Source organism: Ooceraea biroi, chromosome 2 (assembly GCF_003672135.1).
Source record: "Ooceraea biroi isolate clonal line C1 chromosome 2, Obir_v5.4, whole genome shotgun sequence".
Taxonomy (NCBI): Eukaryota; Metazoa; Arthropoda; class Insecta; order Hymenoptera; family Formicidae; genus Ooceraea; species Ooceraea biroi.
The window spans coordinates 2,609,642-2,634,269 of record NC_039507.1 but is presented as its reverse complement, the minus strand read 5'-3'; the positions used below and the strand labels follow the sequence as shown (position 1 = coordinate 2,634,269).

Here is a 24,628-nt window from a genome sequence, read left to right as displayed (position 1 = left end):
CTTGTATAGTTGTCAGAAACAATATTACGAGATTTTATTTTAGAACGATGACCTCCAATTTTCCAAATTGCGCTCAGCGAGCAATGGAAACTTCACCGTATATCAATATTGAAGCCCACTGTATGTGTATACAATAAACAATGAAATAGTTAATTAAAACCCGCGATATTTTATACACACACTATAAAAAGGGGCATAATCTTGTACGGCTGTATATAAGTTAAACAAAAATGATTTCTTAACGCGCGCGTAAATCCAATCCGAAAATTTCATTCAATTTCGAGAGGGTTCTTGTTTCAGCGAGGATCTTATAAAATGCCGCATTTGTCGCGATGTAATTTTTCTCGGGCGAAAATTTATGAGTGCTACTTCGAATCGACTCCTACAGTGCGTGCGTGCACATCGCTCGTATCGACCGTTAATTAGGAAATTAAAAGAACCGTTTGCCACATCTGTCTCTCATTTTTTCAGTCACGCGGTGTCGTCTACATTATCTGTCTCGCAACGTTTCGCAATGCGATATTCACACACACGTACGCGTACATGCACACCACATGTGCATACACATACACACATATTATGCGCGCGCACGCGCGCGCGCGCACACACACACACACACACACACACATTCTCTTTTTCTGCTATCTACACAAGCCAATGTGTGTTTTTGTCTTTGCACGCGGCTCGTGTGTTATCTGCATCATGTGCAGAATATGTATGTATACCTGCGTGTGCGTGTGCGTGCGTGCGCGCGTATGTATGTGTGTGTGTGTGTGTGTACGTGTCTCTTTCTCTCTCGTTAACTGTTTAATGTCTGTATACGTGTGCGTTTCCTAACGAGCTTTCTAGCTTGCCGAAAGCGCGCACTTTAACCCGCGGTTCACAGTTCACACTCGAGCGCCTGAGTGCGTGCACTCGAATTAACACGTTCGGACAAGGCGCGCGCGAAAGCAAACACGGCGAGCGTCACTTCGCGCGCGCAGAAGTGACGCTCGTAATGCGCTGTTACGCTTATTATTCCGCTGTAATGAGTGCAATTACCCGCCACGCGGCATGGGAAAAGATGCGTCCGGAAAATGAATTGAATACTCGATCGCGAAAAACGATTGGCGAGCAGCGTTAATACTCCCAAAAAATGCAGAAAAAAAAGAAGAATGAAATAACGCTTGCGCGAGTAGATAGCCTGGAGCTACATAATATGCATGGTACTAGAATGTTTTGTGAGTTACACACCTTGAGAGAAGTAGATTTGCGTCCGAACGCTTCAAACTGATTTAGTATTACGTGCCCGATTGGTTGCGATCATTCTTTTTGTCGGTTTCTTTTTTTTGCGAGAAAATTCCGCGATGTATCGATGCTACTTTTGATAGCTTCTTTCTCGGGCCTAAACTTAAACTTTGAGAAGAATTCGCGAAAGTGCTGTTAGGTACTCTTGTTCGACTTGCTACTTCTCTCGACGGGAGAACGCGTAACGATAATGCACAGGGAATGTGATGCATGCGCAGAGTTTCCTTTAACACGATACGCGAAATTAACCCGATTGATAATACACTGGAGGATGCTCGTGGAGGCATTTATCATATTACCCCCTGGTCCTCCCCGATTGCCGTCCAAAACCCCCCTTATGTGTCCTCCGACCTTATTGGGCGGGGCGAGGGTGCACCGAGTAAACGGCGTGCCACGCCGTCTTTGACAGATTTGAACACGGTATTTTAGCTCTATTAGTAGCGTAGTGCGATTTAACTTCTCCTTTTTCTGGGCGTTGGTAAGCACCACTCTTTCTCTTGCGCTGACGTAGAAAATTAGTCCCGTAACACGAATGGTCGGCTGGCCAAGCCGCATCATGGATCCTCCGTCCCGTACTCGGAACGGGAAGCACCCGCGTTCTCTCGTAATGCTACGATGGTTCTTGCGAGAATTGTCCACGGTCGAGTTCCGTATGTACGTGTGTATGTGTGTGTGTGTGTGTGTGTTACTGTGCACTCGCCGGTAAGTAGGTCATTTTGTGCTCGTGACATAAACCGCTTTTCCGCTGGAAGTGTCCTTGCCGTTAGAGCAGGAGGCACGCACGCGAAGAAACTACAAGGGCGCGATAGAAAATCGATTGCCGTCGAATATAGAAAGAAATCCGGAACCAAGTCAGTCAATATAGATCTACGGTAGCGTACCAACGGCCAGAAAAGAAGGTGGAACCACCGAAAAAGCGAGAGGAATGTCAGGTTGGCTCTTTCTAACGCCTCCCCGAAACAGACCCAAAGTCCACGAACGGAACACTCTTTCGCGTCACTCGATCCAGTTGCTAGCTACACATTACTTTCAGTCTCTCTCTTTCTCTCTATCTGTATTTTATTTTTACTCGCCCTATGTCCCTTTGTTCGGTTTCTCTCCTCTCCTATTTTATTGTCTCTCTGTACATATACGTCTTAAAAAGAACGACATAGTCCTACCCGTGTACATATTGCCAGGTTCGGCACGAGTTCTGTGGCTGCCAACACACCGAAAGCCTAGCAGTAGTTTCTATGCGGCCAGATGTCAATCGTGCGTACACGTTATTGAAATTCTAATGCGTTTTATATGTTATAGAAGATTTTATGTGCATTGCTGGTATTGCATTCTCTATTGAACTCTACAATTAGCTGTAAATATTTCGTTTTAATAGATTTACTGTACTGCAGTATATAAACCGGGTTTTAAACATTTTTAATTTTTATTCGAATCTCATTAAGTATTATGCGGGTAAAATGTTTATGTAAAATTTTGGAATTTGATTTAGATCGGTTAAATAGGATACTAGGCAATTTACATTTTCATACGACGAATAAAAATGCGCAACGGCGGAAGAACCATGTTTGCTCAACAAATTGTCGCGATAGTAAAATCAATTTGCGACGAGGAAGAGAATCTTTCTTTTTTACGGTGTAAGCACAACTTTTAAAAGCGTCATAAAATTACGGTACGGTAATGCTTCGAACCTGTTTGCTTTACCAACCGGTCATTAATTGGCTTTTCGCGTGTTCTGTAACGTGTATGCACGGTCAACGCTCCTTCTCACCAAAGTAGAAAAATCCTACTTTGCAACGCGTCAATGTTCCTTATTCCTTGTTTACATGTTCCTGTATTCGCTGTCAAAAAATTTTACTATTTTTACTTTTAATGTCGACTGTCGCTCTACTGTCTCATTCGAGTCAATTCGAAATTCTCGTTAGATTTTTCCTAATTTTTTCTGTAAAATTGTACGCGTTATTGTACATTAATAAGAACATTTGTGACGGTTGCAACACTAAGACAACAGTTCCAAATTGTACGTTTTGTTGCTTTCGAATTATTCTAATTTAATGACAGTGTACCAATTTACGAATATAAATTCACAAGGTAGATAGAGAAGACAGCTGTCCAACAGTAATGTTTCTGCACGTGTTCATTTACATTTCGCGAAACTATCTGGATCTAAATATCCAAGGTCCAATTTTTGCATCCGTATACAGCATGTAGTCTAAAAGAGACGTAGAAGATTGAAATATCTCAGTATTATTCCTCACCATCCCCAGATCATCCGACGCATTATAATGTCATGAGGTCATAAGGTCACCGTTCTTTCATCAGTAAAACATAACCGATCACCCGTCTTTTTCTGTTTCTTCCTCTGTATATATCCATCTGTGTTATCCATCTAGCATCCATCTAGCTTCAAACCACCGTCGAACAGTGTAATGTGCGATCGTAATCGAAGGAGAGCCAGTGACCGTTTGAACAATCGCCTCACCTATTATCCTGAGCTACCCCCGAACGGCCAAACGACCGTACGATCGACCGATCGACCGACCGATCGTCCCTCTGACTTTTGCGCCCCCGGCCCTGCCAAGCCAGCCAACCCTTAGCCTCTAGCCCCTAAACCCCTTTGCCCACATAGATAGAGTGCCATGCCATGCGTGTTCGCTCTTGCTGTAGGTATGTCGCGAGTTTCAACGCGGGGCGTGCAAACGCGGCGAGACGGAGTGCCGGTTTGCGCACCCCCTCGAGACGGTGCAGGCGAACGAGGACGGCTCTGTGACGGTCTGCATGGACGCTGTCAAGGGCCGATGCAATCGGGACCCCTGCCGCTATTTCCACCCCCCTCTGCACCTTCAAGCCCACATTAAGGCCGCACAATCTCGGGCTAGCATTGCGGTAATGCATTCTCTCTCTCTCTTTCTTCTCTCTCTTTCTCTCTCTCTCTTTCTCTCTCTATCTCTCTCTCTTTCTCTCTTTTTATTCTTTGTTCCTTTTGTTTACCTCATTCTTTCTTTTTTTAACTATATCTTATTTTTTTCTATCTTTACTACTTCCATTCTCTTCCTGTTTCTTTATAACATTAACTCTGTCGTCACAGTTACGATTTCCCTTTTGTTGCTCCCGGATTCTTATACACTTTTCCCATATTTCGTTTGCGTTTCTTTTTTTTATTCTATTCTTCCTAAATATTTCCGCTAATCTGGCTTGACGACTAGTTTGAGCACTTCGTCCAGCATTTTTTGTTGTGTGATAACAAAGTCCCACTATCTTACCTTTTATCTAAATCTTCTCTGGGTCCTTAAAAGATACAGAGTTTCCTTTTAGGTTTTTTTCTTTTTTACATATCCGAGCTATCCATTTCGTTTTATATATCTTTATTTTGATTGTCGGTGAGTTGAGCAACAGAACTACGCGTTGCTAATGAATGTAGCTTAGAGCTTTAAATATAGAATGAAAATACAAAGGATGTCAATTTATTAACATATTTAAATAAAATATTTTGTGACGTTTCACAGTTCTGGTTGCTAAAACATCGACGCTTTTTTGCCATATTCTCTATTAACGATTGCCCCATTAAACATAATCTCAGATAAATGTAAATAGTTTAAAAGAAACAGCTATTTTTTATGATAAAATTTATTTTACAAAAATATTAATGGAAATGGGATATTATTTAAATATATTATGTATTAGCGTAGAGATAGTGGAAATGTAATGTGCATATGTAAGAAGATTTCTTTCACATATGTAATTTTTATAAAATTAATTTTGTAGTCAGTATTACGACGTGAATATGTCGACGTTGAAATACCATGCTCGATATTAATGGGTCAAGCGGTGACACTAATAATCTCTTTTCCTTTCTACTTTCTTCTTTTTCTGCCTCTCTGCCTCTCTCCAGCCTCGACCTCGCAAATCGTTCCATGTGGCGTGTGCTTCATGCAAGTGTGTCGTCCTTTTTTTCTTTTTTTTTTTAATTATCTCCGCTGGAAATTGGTCGATGTCAGAGAAAGGGTAAAGTAGCGCTCGATGCTCTATCCTTTTCACTGTTGGGCTGCAATAATAAAGTACAGTGGTGTTGATGTCGCTTGTCGTGAGGAGAAAATGACGGGGACATGTATCGCGATATCGAATTTCAATGTTGTTGTAATGCATTTACCATTAAGAAGATAAAAAGAACATATTAAATTGCTACCGTAATTGTGAATATTTTATTTTTAATTGAAAAGTATTATTTTGTCAAAAGGTTATTAAAGAGAAGAAATATTTAAAATATTGAATACTATGCTCGGAAATGGATGAATTAATATAAGAATGTCTCATTCAATTATTTATATGTTTTATATCGCGTACTTATTATTTCGTGATTAATCAAAAGCAGCTTTGTATCGATTAGTAAATTGCATTATTTATATTTAATATCTCAAAATAACGATTTTATATGTATCGTAGAATAATATCGTAAAGATTCCCTTTGTATAGATCGGAAATAAGAGTTTACATTTTTCTATAACAAATAACTGTAAATGAGAAGAAATAATCGAAAGAGAAGAAGATACGTCGCGCTTTCGCCTAACAAGCTTGGAAAGAAATTGCTCTATTTTTTTTTCTTTTTCTTTTTCATTCGAACATAACTTTTCTGAATCAATCGCTTGGCTCCATACTCGCAGACCGTGATCGCCGCTTTCTCTCTTTCTGTCTGCCGTACATCGCACGATTATCATTACAATCGTATCACCGTCCCACTGTACTTTTCTCTGTCAAGAGACATGCCTGAGCGATTGAAATTTTCAAAGTTCCGAAATCGAAACAGATAGATGGGAACGTATCGAGAACATACGCTCCTCGCGATACTCTCGAAAAGTCTTTTGTGCAGACCGACGAGAGTCGCCCGCGGAGAACAAAAGACTCGAAGTGCACGCATGTTCCCCTCGACCGCACATTGTTCCTTTTTCCTTCCGTACCTCGAACCCCTTTTCCTCCCCATTTTCGCTCCCTCTTCATCACTGTACCCGTACTTCCTTTACTCTTGCTCTGTCAGTCTATCACAGTCTTTTTCTCTCTTTTTTCACGTTTACCGTCACCTCCTCTTTTAGTTTCCTGGGTTTATGTCGAAAGAAGCTTTCGTTGCTGCGCCGCTTTTCGCCAATCTACGTCGAGTGTGTATATACGCCATTGGGTTTCTCCTTCCGCGGATTGTGATACTCCTTTTACGTGCTTAACACGTTATTGAAAACGTATCGAGTTTTACATAAGACCGATACATCGATCTTTATATAAACGGCGTAATCGCGCACGAACACAGATTAACGACGGAGCAATATACAATATTGGCCAATTGTTGCGCAGTGCTACATGATAGTCATGCTAGGAATACGATGGACCGCTACGTCACTTGATGTTGCGAATACTACACATGGGTTATTTACTAATTTTAATTAAAAATAGTTGCAGCAAGTTAATAGTATATGTGATACTGTACGAAAGAAAATAATTTTTCGTTACTGATATATTTCGTAAAAGAATGACGTATGTGTGTATACTATTTTAGGCATTTATCTTTCCAGTTTCAGATAATTTAGTAGAAACGCAAGAAAACGGTATGCGACATCGTCTCCTACGTGTCTATCATTGAGATATTTATTTTTATACTGTTTTCTCGTCTTGAAACTTTCCTGATAAACTCCTTACAATCTCCTTACAGAGCAATTACTATTTTTCAATTACTACTTGATTTTCTCCTAACGATCGTACAGTTCTTCTTGTCCCATGTTTGTCGCTTTTGTGTTCGTCCATATTTTACATCTCCTGTATGATGTTCAGCCATTTCTGTAGTGTGTAGTGAGTAGTACACGAGGCAAAATTCTGTTAACATCACCAAAACACCACTGTTCTATTTCTCTCTTTCTAGCAGCCTATCGCAGCTACCCAGGTGCAAAGAACTAGTTGCAATACACCAATCACCTGTTCGGTACCTAGGTCATAATGAATACAAATACTTTCGCAGCCATGTGTGCACGCTCCATTTCCTTCCAAATCTAAAGAATAATGATCCAAAAATATGTATTATTTACGATTAGTACATATTTCAAATAAAATATATAATTTGTGAGAAATTTTACTACATGTACATACTTAATGAGTTGATTAATTCAACACATTCATATCTGAGACATTAAACTGAAAATTGAAGAATTAAATTGAAAAATGTATGAATAATTCGCCAGCTCTTGTGTGCGAACCATGATGCACAGAGAGACCGAAAGAAATGGAACGCAATCACGTCCTTGTAAATAAGATGTAGTTGAGAAAAGATATCTCTTACGAATGACACGTACACCACCCTGCTGACAAGCTGTGCTGCACGAAACCCGGCTACCAACCCCGCTGCTGTTTTGCTGCCCCACACAAAAACGCTACACTACGAGTTTCCGAAAGATACATAGAAGACAGTCAAAAAGAAAAGAAAAAAAAAAGAGATAATAGTAGAAGAAACGAACAGATACGACGGGTTTGTTGGGAGGTGTGTGTGGGCCAAGTGATGAAATGTCGTTGTCCACTTCCGTTATCAAATCTGTCTCTTAGCTCCCGCGATAACACACGCGCTCACGACGACGACGTTGGCAACGGCCAGGTCACAGACCGAAGATCGCAGAATGCTCACAGCCCCGGAACGAAACGCGAAGATGATCGTTAATGACACACACTCGCTCGTTCGCAACTCGTTCATTAAGCAGGATCTAAATTAGGAGCCGTTTCTCCGCCGTTGTCCTCCGACCCGCTCTTGGCCTGGTTCCGCTCGTTTCCCTGGAAAAGCTGCACGCTGCTCGATCGAATGGCTCTCGCGTTCTGTCGTTTATTATCCTCGTTATTATTTCAATTAAACCGAGGATGATTAATCGCGGTCGTAAAAAGATTGGCGCGGTCGGTCGGGGGTCAACGGTTCGATTAACGACGCTTCGTTTCGGTCGACGAATGGGATAATCGATGGGATCGGGACTTTTGCGAACGTGTTCGGCACGAAGCACGGCTGAATGGTGATTTTGGGCTCGTTACGCATTCGTAAGCAGCGCGGGATAAACGTATCATCCCGTTTCCTACGGGCTCGGTCGTCGTGTCTCGACTCGTAAACGTGTCTCCGGGACACGAGCGTTATTAGCCGGTGGAAGAGAGAAAAGAAAAAGTAAAGCCTAGAGAAAAGAACAAGTAAGAGTAAAAGAGAGAGAAAGAGCGAGAAAGACTTTCAGCGACGTCGCGTGGAAGACCTGCAGCCACACCCGGACACAATGGAGGAAAAGTCTCACATGGACGATTGCGGCAGACCAGCTTGTTGGCAGGGAAGTCTCATTCTCTAAAAGTGGTTTTCAATTTCCCAAGGGTGCATACCGCGTACCGACAGAATCACCTCCGTCCGAATTTGCCTCGGGGTACGTACCGGTGTGGATCTCTTACAGAACGAAACGCGGCCACGGAATACGAGAGAATGCTTGTTTTACCAGTTCTTTCCGCCTTGTTTTTGCTCGCAGACGACTTGTCGATGGTCTCGACACCGCGAATAAATTTCAATCGGATTCATTTTTAATTTTCCATTCCACGAAATTTTCAAACGTTAGAAGAGTTAAAGATAGTAGCTGTGTACAGCTGCTACGTCAAATTTCTGTATAATTACGAAGTATAGAATTAATTTGCACACAGTTGATTGGCATAAATATTATTTATATTTGGTAACTGCCAAACTCAAACATTTCTGATCATTTTAATTGTGCGTTACATTCTTCAATATAAATTAATACTAGTATGCGTAGTCCGTGTCGACGATTTCACCAAGGAGGGCCATGCCGAACTGCATTGTCACGACATAATGCACTCTTCGGAATTGGTATGCCATATTTGAATGTTTGTCAAGTGTACGACACAAAGTTAAAAGCACGTTAAAAGTGCGGATCTATCACTGAAATTGCATATAACACATGATTATAACACGCGCGAGCCGCACACAGGCTCCGCGCATCCTTCATCTGTACAGAACAATCTTCGTCGCACATGTAAATATATATAAATATGCGCGCATGCACACACTGACATATCTACACACACGTACACGTACACCGAGAATAACATGATTACACATCACAAAACACGATGACGACACTGTAATCCTGTCCCCCAAAGAAGATGCCGACGACAACAGCGAGTTCGAGATTTGAACACCGTACACTTGGATGTTCACGAGAGATGGTGTAAATTTACGCTAGCGAACTAAATCATGTCTTTTTCGTACATTTTTCAGGTGTTCTAAAAATAGAAAGACAAGAAGTACGGGTTCTAAGAGAGACGCCCCTCCTCTTTTCTTCACTTAATCTCTTGCACGTATTTCTCTGTAAATTTCTCTTTCCACTTCCTCACTTACATATATATATAAAATTCTCTCTCTCTTTCTTTCTCTCTCTTTCTCGCTCTCTCTCTTTCTCAATCGCTCTCTCCATTTCGCAAAGCGCCGAATGGGAAGAGCGAATGGTGACCGGACGTTGACGCAAAGCGAGAGAGAAAAGTGGAGCGGGAAGTCAAAGAGTCATATTACATATGTGTGTGTATATATAATATATATATAACTATTTCTTGTACATGAATGTGTCTACACGAGTATAGATTACGAGAGGGAGACGCAAAACTAATGAACTTCGAGAGAATGCCTCGATTATTACAGGTGTTGCCGCAGTCAGAAACGCCAGCCGAAAGTGCCCGATGTCGACGGACGATGAAGTGGGACCGGTTCTGTTTCGTACCACGCGTTCGTACCTCTATGTGCCCTCTTCCTACGCTCTACGTCCGATTCTGATTTTCCAATATTGTTAAGATTTGCGCTTTTCTTTTAGTCAACATTTAGATACCGTACTTCGCCACGTAGATGCGTCATTTCTCTGTCTTTCTCTCCTTAATCTCGATCAATAATTAACGAACTAGTGCCAATTAGCTCGCAGATTGATGCTGACGCCAGCTACGTCCGTTGGTCCCATCTAACGTGCTATGATTATTATATATTATTGATTACCGTTATTATTATTATTATTATTATTATTATTATTATTGTTGTTGTTACCACATTATTATGATTGCCATTATTAATCGGTGGTGTTTATTCTCGTGCCTCGTAGGAATTTGCGTTTTCTGCGAGCCATCGCGTTGCTACGCACATTTCCAGAACTAAACGCCGATAAACGCGGTGCCGGAAAACGAGTGAAAATGCGACGAAACCCTGTTTTGTTAGAATCGCGTTGCGTGTGTCAGACGAGCTTGCCGGGTCAATTCAAGGTTCGTTGCGTTTTAAGCGGAGCGAGAGGAGCGTAAAGCGCAACTTGGGATACCCTAAATCGGCGAACGATTTACAACGGAAACGTGTCTCTGAGATCATTCGAACGGTATAAACATGCCGATCGTTATCACGACCGCGTTTATCGGACGAGTAAGCTTGCGTGATCGCGCGTCTGACGAAAGTTACTCGTGTTCTACTCGCACGAAAGAAAGAGAGAGTACCCGTGCTCTTTCTTTTCACGTGTTTCTGTCCGATTTACCGAGACCTGTTATTCACGCGTACGGAGATTATGTTCATTCTTGCTTTTTCCTTGGTGAATTTCTTGTAATTTGTGTTTTGTATTAACAAATGTGGAAGAGTCAAGCAGAGGATCAGGATGATAAAGATGAAGCGAACGGAGTGAGCGGTCGAGCGCCGTATAAAATGGGAGCAATTATGTCACTCGGGACGTACGTGCGAGTAGCTCGAGCGGTGCGCGTTTATTACGCCCAGCGGGTATTACGTATCGGCGCGCTTATCGTCTTACGCGCGATCGCGTGCATTCACGCAGAATATCGTGAATTCCATGCGTACATGCGTGCGTATGTGCGTACGTTGTGGTACATGTATCGACACGTGGAACAGCCGAGTGGCCTGATAAGCGCAATGCGGCAGGCCACGGATAATTCGTGACGTGTATGCGGAGACATGCGTACACGCATACGCACGCACTCATATGAGAGATTACGTGTTCTTTCTTTTCCACGTGAAACGAAGAAAAAAATATTTTTATAAATATAAATCGCGACTGTCGTTTCTTGCCTTAGCCTCAACTGGTCTGTTTTTCTTTTTTTGATTTTTATCTTGCCCTCTTCCGCCTGACGATGCTTCTACATGCTTGCTGACAATACCTTCGTGCGCTTCGCTACCTGCCAATTAACACCTGCGAAATACTGCCGAAACTCGGAAAAAAAAACTCTACCAACGTATATAATAAAAATCAACCTGAATAATACGCACGATCGACCGATACCACCGCACGCATATGCCAAATATACAATACAAAAATGTGTCTGTATGCCACCGTCACTGCCACCCCGCAACGATACAACAAAATATGTATAAACATGCTAACACACGGAAAACGAAAACGTCTCGACTGGGAATGTCTCGGGGATGCCGAAAACGGAAACGGATGTGATCGACGCACGGTGATGCACGGGGAAAAACTATAAAAACCAAATCTGTACACGCATAAAACCGTCACGGACGAAAAAACGTGAAATTGAAAAAATCGAACGGACGTGTGAAAATGAAAAAAAAAATAATGCGAAACGGAACGATACAAAAAAAATGCAGACGGCGACGATGCCGACGAACGTGACGGGAATGAGTGCGTTGGCTGGCGGAGTATCAGGAGTGCCGGCAACTGCGATGCCCGGAGGACTTCAGAGTGCCGGTATGGCGAGCATCGAGCTCGGCAAGAAGCGGATGCGCGACTCCAATGATGATCTGCTAATGGTACCACGGCTTATGCATGGAGTACACTTTCCTTTTTCGTAGTTGGACTCTGGTAAAGTGGCCTTAATACCGCGGCGTATCAAAGACTTCGTCTTTTCGCGGGAATCCAAAACGCGGGCTTCTTAAGATTATCTTGTACTTTGACATAGAAGTATACTGCAATAAGAAATTATCTGATAAATTTCGAAAAATGAGAAAAACGTTACATTAACGAGTAATAATTGTATCTATCGAGATATCACGGTACTAAATGTTGAATTCACGATTTGTCAAGTTTGTCGAATCGATTTAACAATTATGATATCGGCGAATTTTCATTAGCAAGATACAAGAAATTGGTTGTTAACGTCGCACGTAATCTCATGCTAATTTCTCGCGGAATTTCCAACTGATATTTGCTGATACTTGCTCATGGCTCGGTCGGAGAAACTTTCCAATGGAAAGGTTTAAATACACGTCTCGCAGATGTAATCGATCTTTGCTAGTCCTTGTGTTATGAGCGACTGTGATTTTGCGACGCGGTAAAGTTCGGGCAGCCGCGACGCGCAAAACTAGTTCAGGCCATTTTCCGGAGATTCCACGTAGTCGTATCTTTAAGTTACGAGTATAGTTATTGCGATTGTGAATACACTGCCGAGCGCGCTTAGAGCTCTAGCTCTTGTCTCTCATTTTTATTTCTAACAAAAATCCTGCTGTTTCTCTATCAGACAAAAAAAAACGTTTCTTGATGGAAATGGAACGTTCCGGTCGACGCGCGTGTGACCCTAACAAAATTACCGAGATACCGCGTTTCTTTAAAATTTTTCAATTCTACGACGTCACGCACGCCGTCATGATTGAAGCATCTGGGATACTAGTAACATCACATTTCAGCCACAGCTGAAACCTCTATGAGTCTAATGACACCATGTATGGTGTCATTAACGAAACCTCTGTAATGCCAATACTACTATGTTGAACATCACTGTGGAAACCTTTATGATAACGATGATGTCACATATGGCGACTGAGGCATTTGTGATGTCATAACATAATCGCATTATGCAATCGCAAAAAGTTTTTAAAGAAAACCCATGATATTAACGATGTTAACGATAAAGGGGTTGCTTCTTTTATGATCATTGTTTATTCACCGTGATGTTCACGTAGATTGTACAGCACTCATTGTGTCGATCTCGGGTCACACGCGCGTACGTGTCGGCTTTTATTCAAAGAATAACCGCGTAAGAAATTCTAGAGATTCTATCTATTTTTTTTCTCTTGATTTCGCTTTCCACTGTCGTACGTTGCAATGTTGTTCGTACCAGAGCTTACGCCTCGTAATGTATTTATAGATCGCTTACTACTTTTTTTTCTTCAATCGTCAGTCACGCCGTTTCCAATGCCGCTCGCAGAAGGAATTTTTGCGAGTCCGATACGCAAATTGCATATTCCATTAAAGTCATGTCTATAGAGACATGTCTATAGAGGCACATTAAGCGTGGCTAGCGAATATATGATTTAACGTACATTTATCCCTTGGCGATTCCTCGACCGGCAAAATCAGTGGATCCACGATCGGGTGAAAGGAATTCACCATCATCATGATCGTCGTTCGCTTGCCGGTCGCGCTTACATTTCGAAACACGCACGCACTATCGAGGCACTCCTTAAAAAGATTAAGTGCGATATACGCTTAACGATAAGAGTACATCTTTAAGCCTTTAACATTAACATTTCTATGTTTCCCCCTCAAAGCCTGCATCTATACTCTGGAGAATAGATAGAACATAAAATCATCATTAATAACAAGATTATTTTGATAAAAATTTTATTCGTCTAATCGTCTAAAGTGTTTACGTTGACAATTAAAAGAAGTGCGGTAAAATGATGATGCTTCGTGAAATTTCTATTGGGGAGTTAATCCGAAAAATGTGTCATAAGTTTTCAAGATAATTTAAAGAAGAATCGCGGAGGTTTCTCCATCATTAAATGGTGATGAGACGGAAACCGCCGTGAATGTGCAAAGGACGCAGAAGTGCGCGCGTGCTTCGATGCGAGCTCGATGAGAAAACCGTCGACTCTAATCTCCGTACGTCAGGACCCCCTCATGAAACGAAACGGAAAACAAAGTAAAGAGGGCGAGTCGTGAGGCCCTGAAGGCTCGCATTTTCTCGCAGTATGTTGCGAGTCCCGCATACTGTGGTGCTGCGTCTACGGAGCGTTAGATCTGTGTAAATTCTGAGCTTGCGCCGATGATGCATGTTGTGCTTAAGCGACTACCGAGGTGATGGTGGACGTAACGTCATCCCCTCGACGCTCTGGATGATGACCGAAGTTTCGGCACTTTTTTGCCGCGGAGGGATCGGATCCTCATCGCCGCGACATCGAAATTCGCCGTCTACGGGGCGGCCTGTTCCTCGTTAGAGTCACGTCGCGTCTGCTAAAGAGCACTGTAGATCGCTTACATACACTCGCTACATTTTTTTAAATACTATCTCCTTTTTTTTTACTTTTGTCTTTATATTACATATTACATATATATCTCGCTCTTTCTCTCTGTCTCTCGTACTGTCAATCAAGGTCTGAAGCGCAATCGACGTATCCGTTCGGGCTTGCGGCGTGATTTCATCCGCGTGTGCAACTTTCTAACTTCGAGCATCAGGACGAGAATGGATTTTCGCTGTACAAATAGGGGTTTCCCTCCAGAAAGCGCGCATAACTTCTCGGTATTTTCGGTACGGAGTTTTCAATACACGCGAGGAGAAGGAAAAAGTGCCTGCAGAGAATTCATATAAATTTATAAGAACGCAGACTCTTACTGCACAGAAACGTATCGGTATTCCAGAACAAAAATTCTAAAACGCGATAATATCAGAACAGTGGAACGAAAATGGATTTTCTCTGTACACATGCTGAATGTATCACGAGATATGAGAATTAGTATTAGAGGTGTTTCTCCTTTGTTGATTTCCAAGCTTGAGTCCGAGCTTTTCCGAGATGAAAATTTAACTGGAGCATATACGTCGTGCATTTACAGTACAAATGGATGAAGAACTTTTTTTCTAGCCATTCTTCAAGTAAACTTTACCGTAGCAAGTTTAATTTGGAATTGAGAAATTTATATTTAAACTTATTGGAAATACATCAATCTATATTTGTGGAAATCTCGATACATGTAATAGAGAGCATTCGATTCCGTTATAAAAATGAAAATTACGAAAATCAACGAGTTGCCAAATTTCCGCAAAATTAAGGGACATTTCTTGCGTGTGAATAACCAGTTGCACATTCTCGACTAATCAGAGACGCAGTGAGAGAAGCTTGTTCGCTTTCGCGCAAACGCTTACTGACGACGTACAATTACGTTTCGCACAATTACGTTTATTTTCTCCGTTAGTCCGCGTGGTGTACATGATCAAAGCGGACGAGAGCGGACGAGAGCGGACGCGTTCGTCGCGGCGCAATCGAGAAGCTTGCAAGTCGCGGCTCTGTGGATCGTAACCGTGCGTCGTTACGACTCCGAGTCCCTCGTCGGTGAGCAACCGCGAACACGTGTCAACACACATATACATATATGTATGTATCTGTGCCGCTCTGCGACAATATGTTTCACTCCTACCTTCCCCCCGCCCCGGCCACTTCACTCTATCAGCTTTTGAGCTTCTGCATCGCGTCTACGCAGCTTCTAACTCGAGAACGTGTTACACCTCGATAGAGACTTTGATTTGGCTTTCCCCTCTTTGTTGCGCACGCCTCTGTCGCAGGCGACTTACCAAAGTGCCCGCTCACCACGTATCACCGCAAGCCTATCAGCTTTCGTGAATCCGTGTTGTTGCAGCTCTTCGCCGCATCTCTCATTTCGGTATCGCGAAGCCTTTTGTTTCTACGAGCTCTCTGCGCCTTTTATTAATCTTTCTTGTCGATCGTCCTCTTGTTCTTTTTCTTTTTCTTTCTCTCTGCCTCTTTCTCTCTTTCTCTTTCTCTCTACATCATCCTCTTTGGTCTCCTGGTTTCGCGCGCGAAGAGGAAAGATTCATTTAACTTGCATTTATCCCGCGGAGAACGAACGGGACGCTTTCAGATCGGGCATTAGCATCGGCATTAATCGCAGCGCGATTTCTGTTCTTTCGCTCTCGCCAGTGGTTTCAGTAGGAAGGCGACAGTGCAGTTTTCTGATTCGGTATTTTGATCGTTTATTGATATAGGATGACGGTCTCTCTTTAATCGAGCCGCGCACGGTTCCCGATACCAACAATGGCTGGTCTTTCTGACACGCTCCCAGTAGTAGAAACAGAGGAAAAGTGCAAAAGAAAGAAAGAAAGAACGAACAAACAACCGAACGAAACATTTTGCAGTTATCCAACAACGAAACGTCGTCGTTTGGGAACGTCGCCGCAAGCTGCGTCATCGGCACAACTTTTACACACCACCACAATCTACTACCCCTCTGTACCGCGTTACCGTCTACCCCTCCCCCGTTTCTTTGAGACACGACCCTCTCTCGTTTCCCGTCTCGAAAATCCAATTATACAGACGCGCCTCGTCCTCGAAATTAGTTGAAACCGATCCTGTCTTTGTTGCAGATGGACATGAAGTCTGTCGGGTCGTTCTACTACGAGAACTTTGTAAGTGCAGAACCTAAACACTGAATCATAATTCCATACGGCTGCGATTCGTTATTTTAGCGCGTGTCACTCTGTTCGTACTTACAATTAATCGATAAATAAGATTTCCCGTTCAGAGGAGATTCTTTTTTCAAGAAGATTTCACCTTCTTGAAGCGTGATGTCAAAACTTGGCAAAATTTCTTTTGAGTTATCGCTAAATTTGCAGAGTATCGTAAAATGGAGTTATCGAGGTGCGATGAGAATTACAGCAATTGCTTTGTTCTCTTTGCGAAGCAGCAATATCGCATCTGCGTGGCGTAACTGTTGTTTTGCAAAGCAGGTGAGGCAGTTGCTGTAATAACAGTGTATCGACAACAACTCGTTTTACGATGTTACTTTGCTACCAATCACGATTAAGTTCAGTTATTAAACGAAAAGGGTCGATCTTTCAACTGATTTGTCGCGAAAATAGTCAAACCTGACGTCCCCTGCACGGCTGGATCAAGAGAACCTATGAGCACGCAAAAGAGAGCAATAAATCTCTCTGGCCGAGACGGAGTCGAGGCTTTCAGGGAGGAAGCTTCCGCTCGTTCACGGCCACGCCGCTACGCGTCATCACCCACTCATTCTAATCGCGAATGTGTTCGCAATTCTTTTTGCAGGCCTTCCCAGGGATGGTTCCGTATAAACGACCGGCGGCCGACAAGTCCGGCGTGCCGGTCTATCAGCCTACTGGCGCGACGACCTATCAGCAGTTAATGCAGCTGCAGCAGCCCTTCGTGCCTGTGTCATGTGAGTACACTGGAACACCACCCCTACCCACTCAAACCTCTAACCAATCGGTCGTGCAACCCCCGAACGTGCAAAGCAACCACCACGCGATGGTGGTGCAGTCCTCCTCCTCCCAGGGAGCCGCTGGCGCCACAGTCAATAACTGCGCCGACGCCAACAATGGCGTGCTGATGGATCCCTGCAACAATCCGCCGCCACCACCTCCGACCGCTGACAATAACAGTAATAATAGTAACGGCAATAACAAGCAGCCGGTTACCACGCAGAATCATGACGCCGAAAATGCGCGTAACTCCCCCGAATTGAATCACTCGAGCCCGTCGTCGTTGCAACAGCAACAGCATCAACAACAGCAACAGCAGCAGCACCAACAACAGCAACAGATTAACCAGCTGGCGTTGTCGGCGGCTGCATGTGTACCACCAGCAATGAGTCCGTTGACCTCGATGGCCGGTCTGACATCGATGCCCGGTGTAGTGAACATGGCCTCAATGGCCTCGATGGCTTCCATGGCGAATATGCCGTCGATAACGAATATGACTTCTGTGAGCAACTACAACTCCAATATGGCGGGTTTAAACATGCTCAACAGCCTCGGGATGACCTCCGGATTGCCAGCTCCTCTCGACCCCGCAGCTCTCGCCAAAGAGGTTGCTCAGAAGAACTACGCGAAGGCTATCAAGCTCTCCCAGGCCTCTCAGTCTTATGGTGGTCTTAGTCAGCTGGCCGTGCTTAATTACACTGGCGTCACACTGAACAAGCAGAACCTCATGAATTCCGCGGCCGCTGCCGCCGCTGCGGCCGCCGGAAATCCCGCGGTGGCGGCCGCTGGTCTACAGGCCACTGCGGCAACTCCCAGATCCGTCATCCCAGCCGGTCTGGCTAGTATCCCAGGCGCCCTGACATCACCGTTGTCCGCGGGTATCCTGGCATATTCTAGACCGCCGCCCACAGCAACCCCTATCAATCCTTACTCCTTGATCAGGCAGCAGATCCTGCCAAATCCCTATGTCCAAGCGTCGATACCAGGAGTGCCTGGTGCCGCGACAGTACAGACTTCTCCCTATGTTCAGAACCCATATGCCGCTTTACCTGGTGTAGCCAGTGTACCTGGAGTAGCGGCAGGCGTGGCGGCCGCGGCTGCGGCTGCAGGTGTACCACAGATACCGCAGATCGGCAATCCTGCGACGATAGCGGCGCAGCCGCAGGTAGCAATCCCCGTGAGCTCCGGGGTAATCATGCAGCCGTACAAGAAGATGAAGACTTCATAAAGATCCTCGCATGTCGGCTCGGGAGGGTTCGTCTCCTCTCAAGAGAGTGCTGTTCCTACCTCTGGGCACCTGTCGTTCTCTCCCTCGCGAGAACGAACGCGATGATTCCGTGATGGTCATCACGAACGATGACTGCTATAAGATTGCCTTCGGACCGCTGTAGTATATCTTAGCTAATTTTAAAGCATCGTTTTCAATCGTGTCCAGAAATGACCGATAGATCGCAACATTACGTTCCTGGATACTAGAATTTCGCGGTTTTTTCGAAGATATTGTCGAAGGAGGATTTAGTATGAGATTTATATTAATCAATTAGCAATTACGATATCGCGTTTTAAAGCATTTCGCATATATATTTCGCATATATATGCTCTTTTCATGATTATTATAACACATCTAGTATACATGGTCTGTCTAAATACATATTTTACGTATTAAGTTGAGTAATGGGAATTAATTCTAGAACGTTATATTTTTCAGAGAAATTTCGTAAAGTAAAATGATATAAATTTTCTTTTCATATGTTATTGTTTTTCTTATATTGCACGCGCGGAAATATTTATAATAAATATGCATATATAATAAACATGCATATGCATATGTAACAAAAAAGTAGTATGTATACATATTTTGTTATTTTACCAAATATCTAATTGCAATTTCTTAGTTTTAATTTATTCAATATTTCTAAAAAGTCGTACATTTGCTTTATTGATTATATCGATGACGGATAATGGAAATTGTAGGGCAAATGTGAAAATGTAGAAAAAGTGTTAGACAAATACAGTTCTTTTAAGATTAATCTCCATCGTTCAAGAGACGAGAAATTGCTTTTCGTTCGCGAGAGGGATAGAACGTTTAGCTGAGCGACTGCGAGGCGAGAGGTGATATGCTGGTATAAAAAAAAACAAGTTTCGAAAATAGATTCATTTTCTAGTCAGACATTGTCGGTGAACAGTGCCTTATTGACTCGATTCCATTTGGAGTGTTTTGAGCGTAATACTGCGAAAGAGAGATCGGTAAACAACGCGAAGAAATACGGGAATTTTCCCATCATATTATCTGCTTGCTCGAATGATTAAGGGAGACGTAACTACCAGTCCGATCTTGTTTCTATCGAAGTGAATCTGGAACGACTTGCCGGTCAAGACTGCGTTCGAAGGCGGGAGAGTTTGCAAAAAGTCGATCGTGGTCGATGTCACGGATTATATTAATCATTTATTTTATTTGATTTTTTTTAGAGTAATGACGATTTGTGGTATACTCCGTAGAGATAGCTCAGCTTGCCGATGATTAGCGTTATTTTATTACAGAAAATTATTAAAAGTTTCTTTTTTATGCATTGTTACGTGACTCCGTTTCGTTTCTTTTTTTTCTTTTTAATAGGATAAATTGTAAATAGTTCAATTTTCGTGCCGCAAGATTGGCAATGCAATATTTTTATTTCGGGACTACAAAAAAATTTCTGTGTTATAGCTATTCGTCCAAATTTTAAACGTATAACGTCCGCCACAAGGAAGATGAAAACGAAGTTCGGCCTATGTCACGTTATGTGCGATACTTGCCTTTAAGTACGTAGTGTTAATTAGCGATTCGAGTTTTTGAAATAATTATTATAAATTATATTGTGCTAAGTTAGATTAGATTACTTGATTAGACCTCGATTTGCTTGTTTATGTATAATACTAGCATGTTCGAAATTTTATTTGTTCGTTTATCGCGGGACAAGATGAAACATCCGCGCAAGTCAGTTTGTCATATTTTAGCGTCATATAGCACATTGAAAAAAAGGGATATTGTTTTTTGTCATCATGACGATGCGATGTTAGAAGTATAAGTATATTATGCGAGGCTCGCGCCGTGATATTTGTTAATGTTGAGAAAGTTGTTTTAAAATTTTTATTGATTTGACTTGTCTCCTTCTTTTTTGTTTAGATTAAGGATATAGTTATGCCTATGGTAACATATGTTTCCTAGAAATACCTTGCACATCGACGAATAGACCCGGCCGGAAGGTGCGACGCTTCCGGCACGCGGGCCCCTAGTTATCCTAGATAGTATGATAGTAGAACCTACAGTAACGATTTATTTTACTTAGCGTATATATTATATTCATAACTTTAAGCGTAAGCGTGCTCGAACACAACGTATTCTTCTGTCCTAATGGATTCAATTCGGGGGAGTCTGTTGCACACAGTGAACTTCGTCAATTGCGACCTTATGTATTTAGCCGGACGAGAGGAAAAATATAGAAAAGAAACAAGGCGAGAGGAAACGAAAAACGATGGGTCCGCGAGACTCGCGGACGTATTTACGTAAAGTTTGAGGAAGAAAGAGAAGGGAGAACAAAAATGGTCGATCTAACTTTGGGGGCGGTGAGACGGCAGGAGAGAACGTCTCATCGATCACCCCCTTAGAGGGTGGAAGAAAAACGAGTTCACATGCGCATTGTGGTACACGACCGCACAAACATTATACTTAAGTCACTCACACGACATACATGATAAACACTGCGTATATTTTTATTAACTCACGCGTATGGCGCGTAGGAGGGAAAGACGACAACGCACCAACTGATGGAGAAACACGGAGTCGCATGCGTTTTGCGAAAGAACATGCGTTCCCGTTTTTCCCTCTTCCGCGTGTCCGCATTCACGTGTCTGCCAGTGATTTGAAAGTTTGTTTAAGTCGAGAACGCATACAGGTCAATGTATACATATATATGTATCGACGCACATACGTGTAATGTGTTTGTAAATATCTTTTCTTTACATGCAGAACGAAATTGGAAGATGTCTATCTTATGAATTAGAATTATATATACATATACATATATATATATATATGTGTGTGTATGTGTTTGTATATATATATACATATAAAAGTTTTCTGTATTTATATATACGTCAGAGAGCACTCGCTGACACGTGTGTGAAGAAAAAAAAAAACAGCGAAACGGCCTGTCGTATCGTAATTTTCGCGAGCTGGAGAACCGAGCGAATGAATTGTACGGCGGTAGAAATTTGTACACGCGAAAACGCGGAAGAACAGAGTGAGGTGAGGTGAGGCATTTCCGAGTATCCCGAGGCACGTACGCAAGCGAAATTTACTTTCGGCAGATTTACCTCGTGTTCCAGGCAAAGTTAGCGGTATATATGTCTCGTAATCGTGGATGCTTTAAATCTATTACGTAAAAGTTTAATTTTCATTTCGACATTTATCGTACGTGGCAAATTGTAATCACCAACTTTATTCGGATTGCATCATCGCATACTTTTTCGTTTCAAGCTCGACTCGAGCGAGTTCGAAGAGCGAATGACAATGAAGGAGCATGTTTAATTCCCTCAATTCCTCCGCTTCTTCCGCGAAAAATAGAAACAATTTCTTCTGAAAGGTCACCTGCGCAGAAAACGCACAAGACTGTAAAACGAGGTCACCCGAATAATTCCAGAATAGCGATTTTCTTAACGTGAGATTTAACCTGTGAGATACTACGTAAAATTCTACATAAATTACATGTTAACATTATAATTTTTAAAGGCAGAAGTTCACTGGAGGATTTAAAAACCGTTCCCCATTTGCATATTATGATTTGATTATCTAATAATGATTCTTGTGATTGTAATATTGACATTATAATTTCTGAGAGACCTCATCAGTTATTTGTATAAAGACTGAAAGTTATGTGAAGATTTGTAGAAAGAGACTACAAATCGCTGCTCTGGAGTGGAAATCGAAAATTCTCAAGGGTACCATAGTCTTCCATATAATGAACGCCACGTGAGAAAACTCGCTCTGGCAAGCGCTGTTTTGTATTAGTGAGCGGAGGAATTTATCGAAGCGCTCGTCCCAGGGGAAGAAATTGTTTCTAGCCTTTACGACGAACGCGCGTGTGGGCGACCCTTTGTGATAATATGTAATGTATTACACTTATACGTACACATGTACACGCACACACTATTCTCCTCGCATGCGCGTGGCACCTGGGTATAGTGAGAACACTAAGCCCTTTCAGTGCCTTGTATGGCGCCAACTTGGGTACTCGATGATCGGTACTTATAAGCGCCATACGCGTCACGTCATTGGCGCTAAAGGGCTCGAGAGGATGACGATGCGTACGGTCATCCGTGAATAAAGTCTTGACGACGAGAGCCGGATATTTTCGAAGATGATGTGCGATGAGAATTCTGACTTGATCACACGGCTCCGTAAGGTCCAATTTTCAGATCGCGGATAGTGGAAGTCGTGGAATAAAACGACACTATCGAGCCCGAGATACCGACTACGGACCGACACACTTAGGGTTCCTCAATTTGATGTCTACAAGTTATATACGTACATTGTCGAGAGGGTGGCTGGTTTTTTTAAATTCACATCGAGAGCTCGGGATTGCATTTCTCTGCTTGACGCCTCGATCTAAGAGGGAGAGGGAGAGAGATCGACTCGTTGTCGCCGTGCGTTGCATCGTTAGTAAAACGTTTCCTTAGAATTGTGATTGTTTTATCTCGCAAGGCTACTACGTACTTCCATGTAAGAAGGATGTTCGTTATATTTTACTAGAGAAGAGTATTCTTTTAAAGGGTATGTACATGTGTAGCCGTCTTGTCACGGATGACGACGAGGACGAGAGAAACGCGAACCCGTGTTCTCGATGGTGACATCGGCTTAAAAAACAGCAGAAGTGCCTTCCCCTTGCACTCTATACACCACTGCACACAGAGGACACGTATACAACAAATACAGTTATTTAGACTCGCGACATGAGAAAGAAAGAAAGAGAGAAAAAACACTACGATAAAGAAAAGAACTTACACGATATAAATATATATATATATATATATATATAAAAATATATATATTATATTAATTATATTTATATACCCTTATATTATGAATAAATTACATATGTACACGTACGCGTATTGTCGTTGTTGCATGTAAGTTAACGCGATGCAACGAAGAGCTAGGAAAGAAGATATACGCAATTAACTGATTACACATACAGGAAATTATTTTGTGGACTATGTATGTGTATATATACATAACCACGCGCGCGCGTACACACACACACACACATGTTCGAGTACACTATTACGAAAAAGAGAAACATTTAACGATATAACTATACACGCATACAGATAGTATTTATTATTGTGTACTGTACTGTCTCTAATCCTTCATTGTACATTATGACTCACGTTCTCTCTCACACACATACACACGTACACACACAGCCACAGATACATATGTGTATGTAAACATATATATATATATATACACACACACATACCCGGACTCACGCATATGTATAATATCGATATATCGAGAGTACGTTACGCACGACCCCGGGAATGCAGATGCAAAAGTTCGGCGCATCATGAAAAATTGTACTCGCGCGCTCGCCCAGGTCTATTCGAGTCTGTCCGAATTCTCTGGTATCACCACCGTGTTGTGTGTACTCGCGTTTATGTGTGTGCGCCGCCGATGCGTCAGGATTAACGTCGTCCTCGCGCGAGGCACGACAGGAAAGTGATGAAACGCAACAGCTTGCGCCGACTCGAGATAGAGAGATGTAGTCGATCTCGCAGTCTCGAATGCGTTTTTTGCGCGTGCACGCTCACGGGGTTTGTCAAGGAGTCAGCCAGTATTTGTAATAATAATGCTTGAGAAATGCATGAATATTTGTTTTATTAATGCTTCTTCTTATTTCATCTCTTTCTATGATAAAAGGAAAAGTGAGACAGAACTTCCCGACACGCGCGCTAATCCTCTTCTCTCTTGTAATATTTATATTTATATATACATATTATATATATACTTGTGTATTATTCGATATTGCGCCCATTATTGCTCACAGTCTTAGCCTCGCTTCCTGCTTCCCTTGTTTTTGAT

General features: G+C 42.5%; 1 protein-coding gene across 11 annotated transcripts in view; it reads left to right on the top strand.

Annotated features, from left to right (window-relative positions):
- LOC105281789 (AF4/FMR2 family member 4) overlaps positions 1–19,236 on the top strand; it is a 334,516-nt gene extending 315,280 nt beyond the window's left edge. For 5 of the 11 annotated variants that reach the window (XM_026968016.1, XM_026968012.1, XM_026968011.1 and 2 more), the window contains 4 exons: positions 3,949–4,167; positions 11,924–12,085; positions 16,651–16,692; positions 17,336–18,736. In XM_026968016.1, the coding sequence (XP_026823817.1) occupies positions 3,949–4,167; positions 11,924–12,085; positions 16,651–16,692; positions 17,336–18,736 (1,824 nt within the window). Of the gene's footprint in view, positions 1–3,948; positions 4,168–11,923; positions 12,086–16,650; positions 16,693–17,335 lie in introns of all 11 variants that reach the window. The other 6 variants (XM_026968017.1, XM_026968018.1, XM_026968009.1 and 3 more) reach the window with 5 other exon arrangements.
- The last annotated feature ends 5,392 nt before the right edge of the window (positions 19,237–24,628 follow it).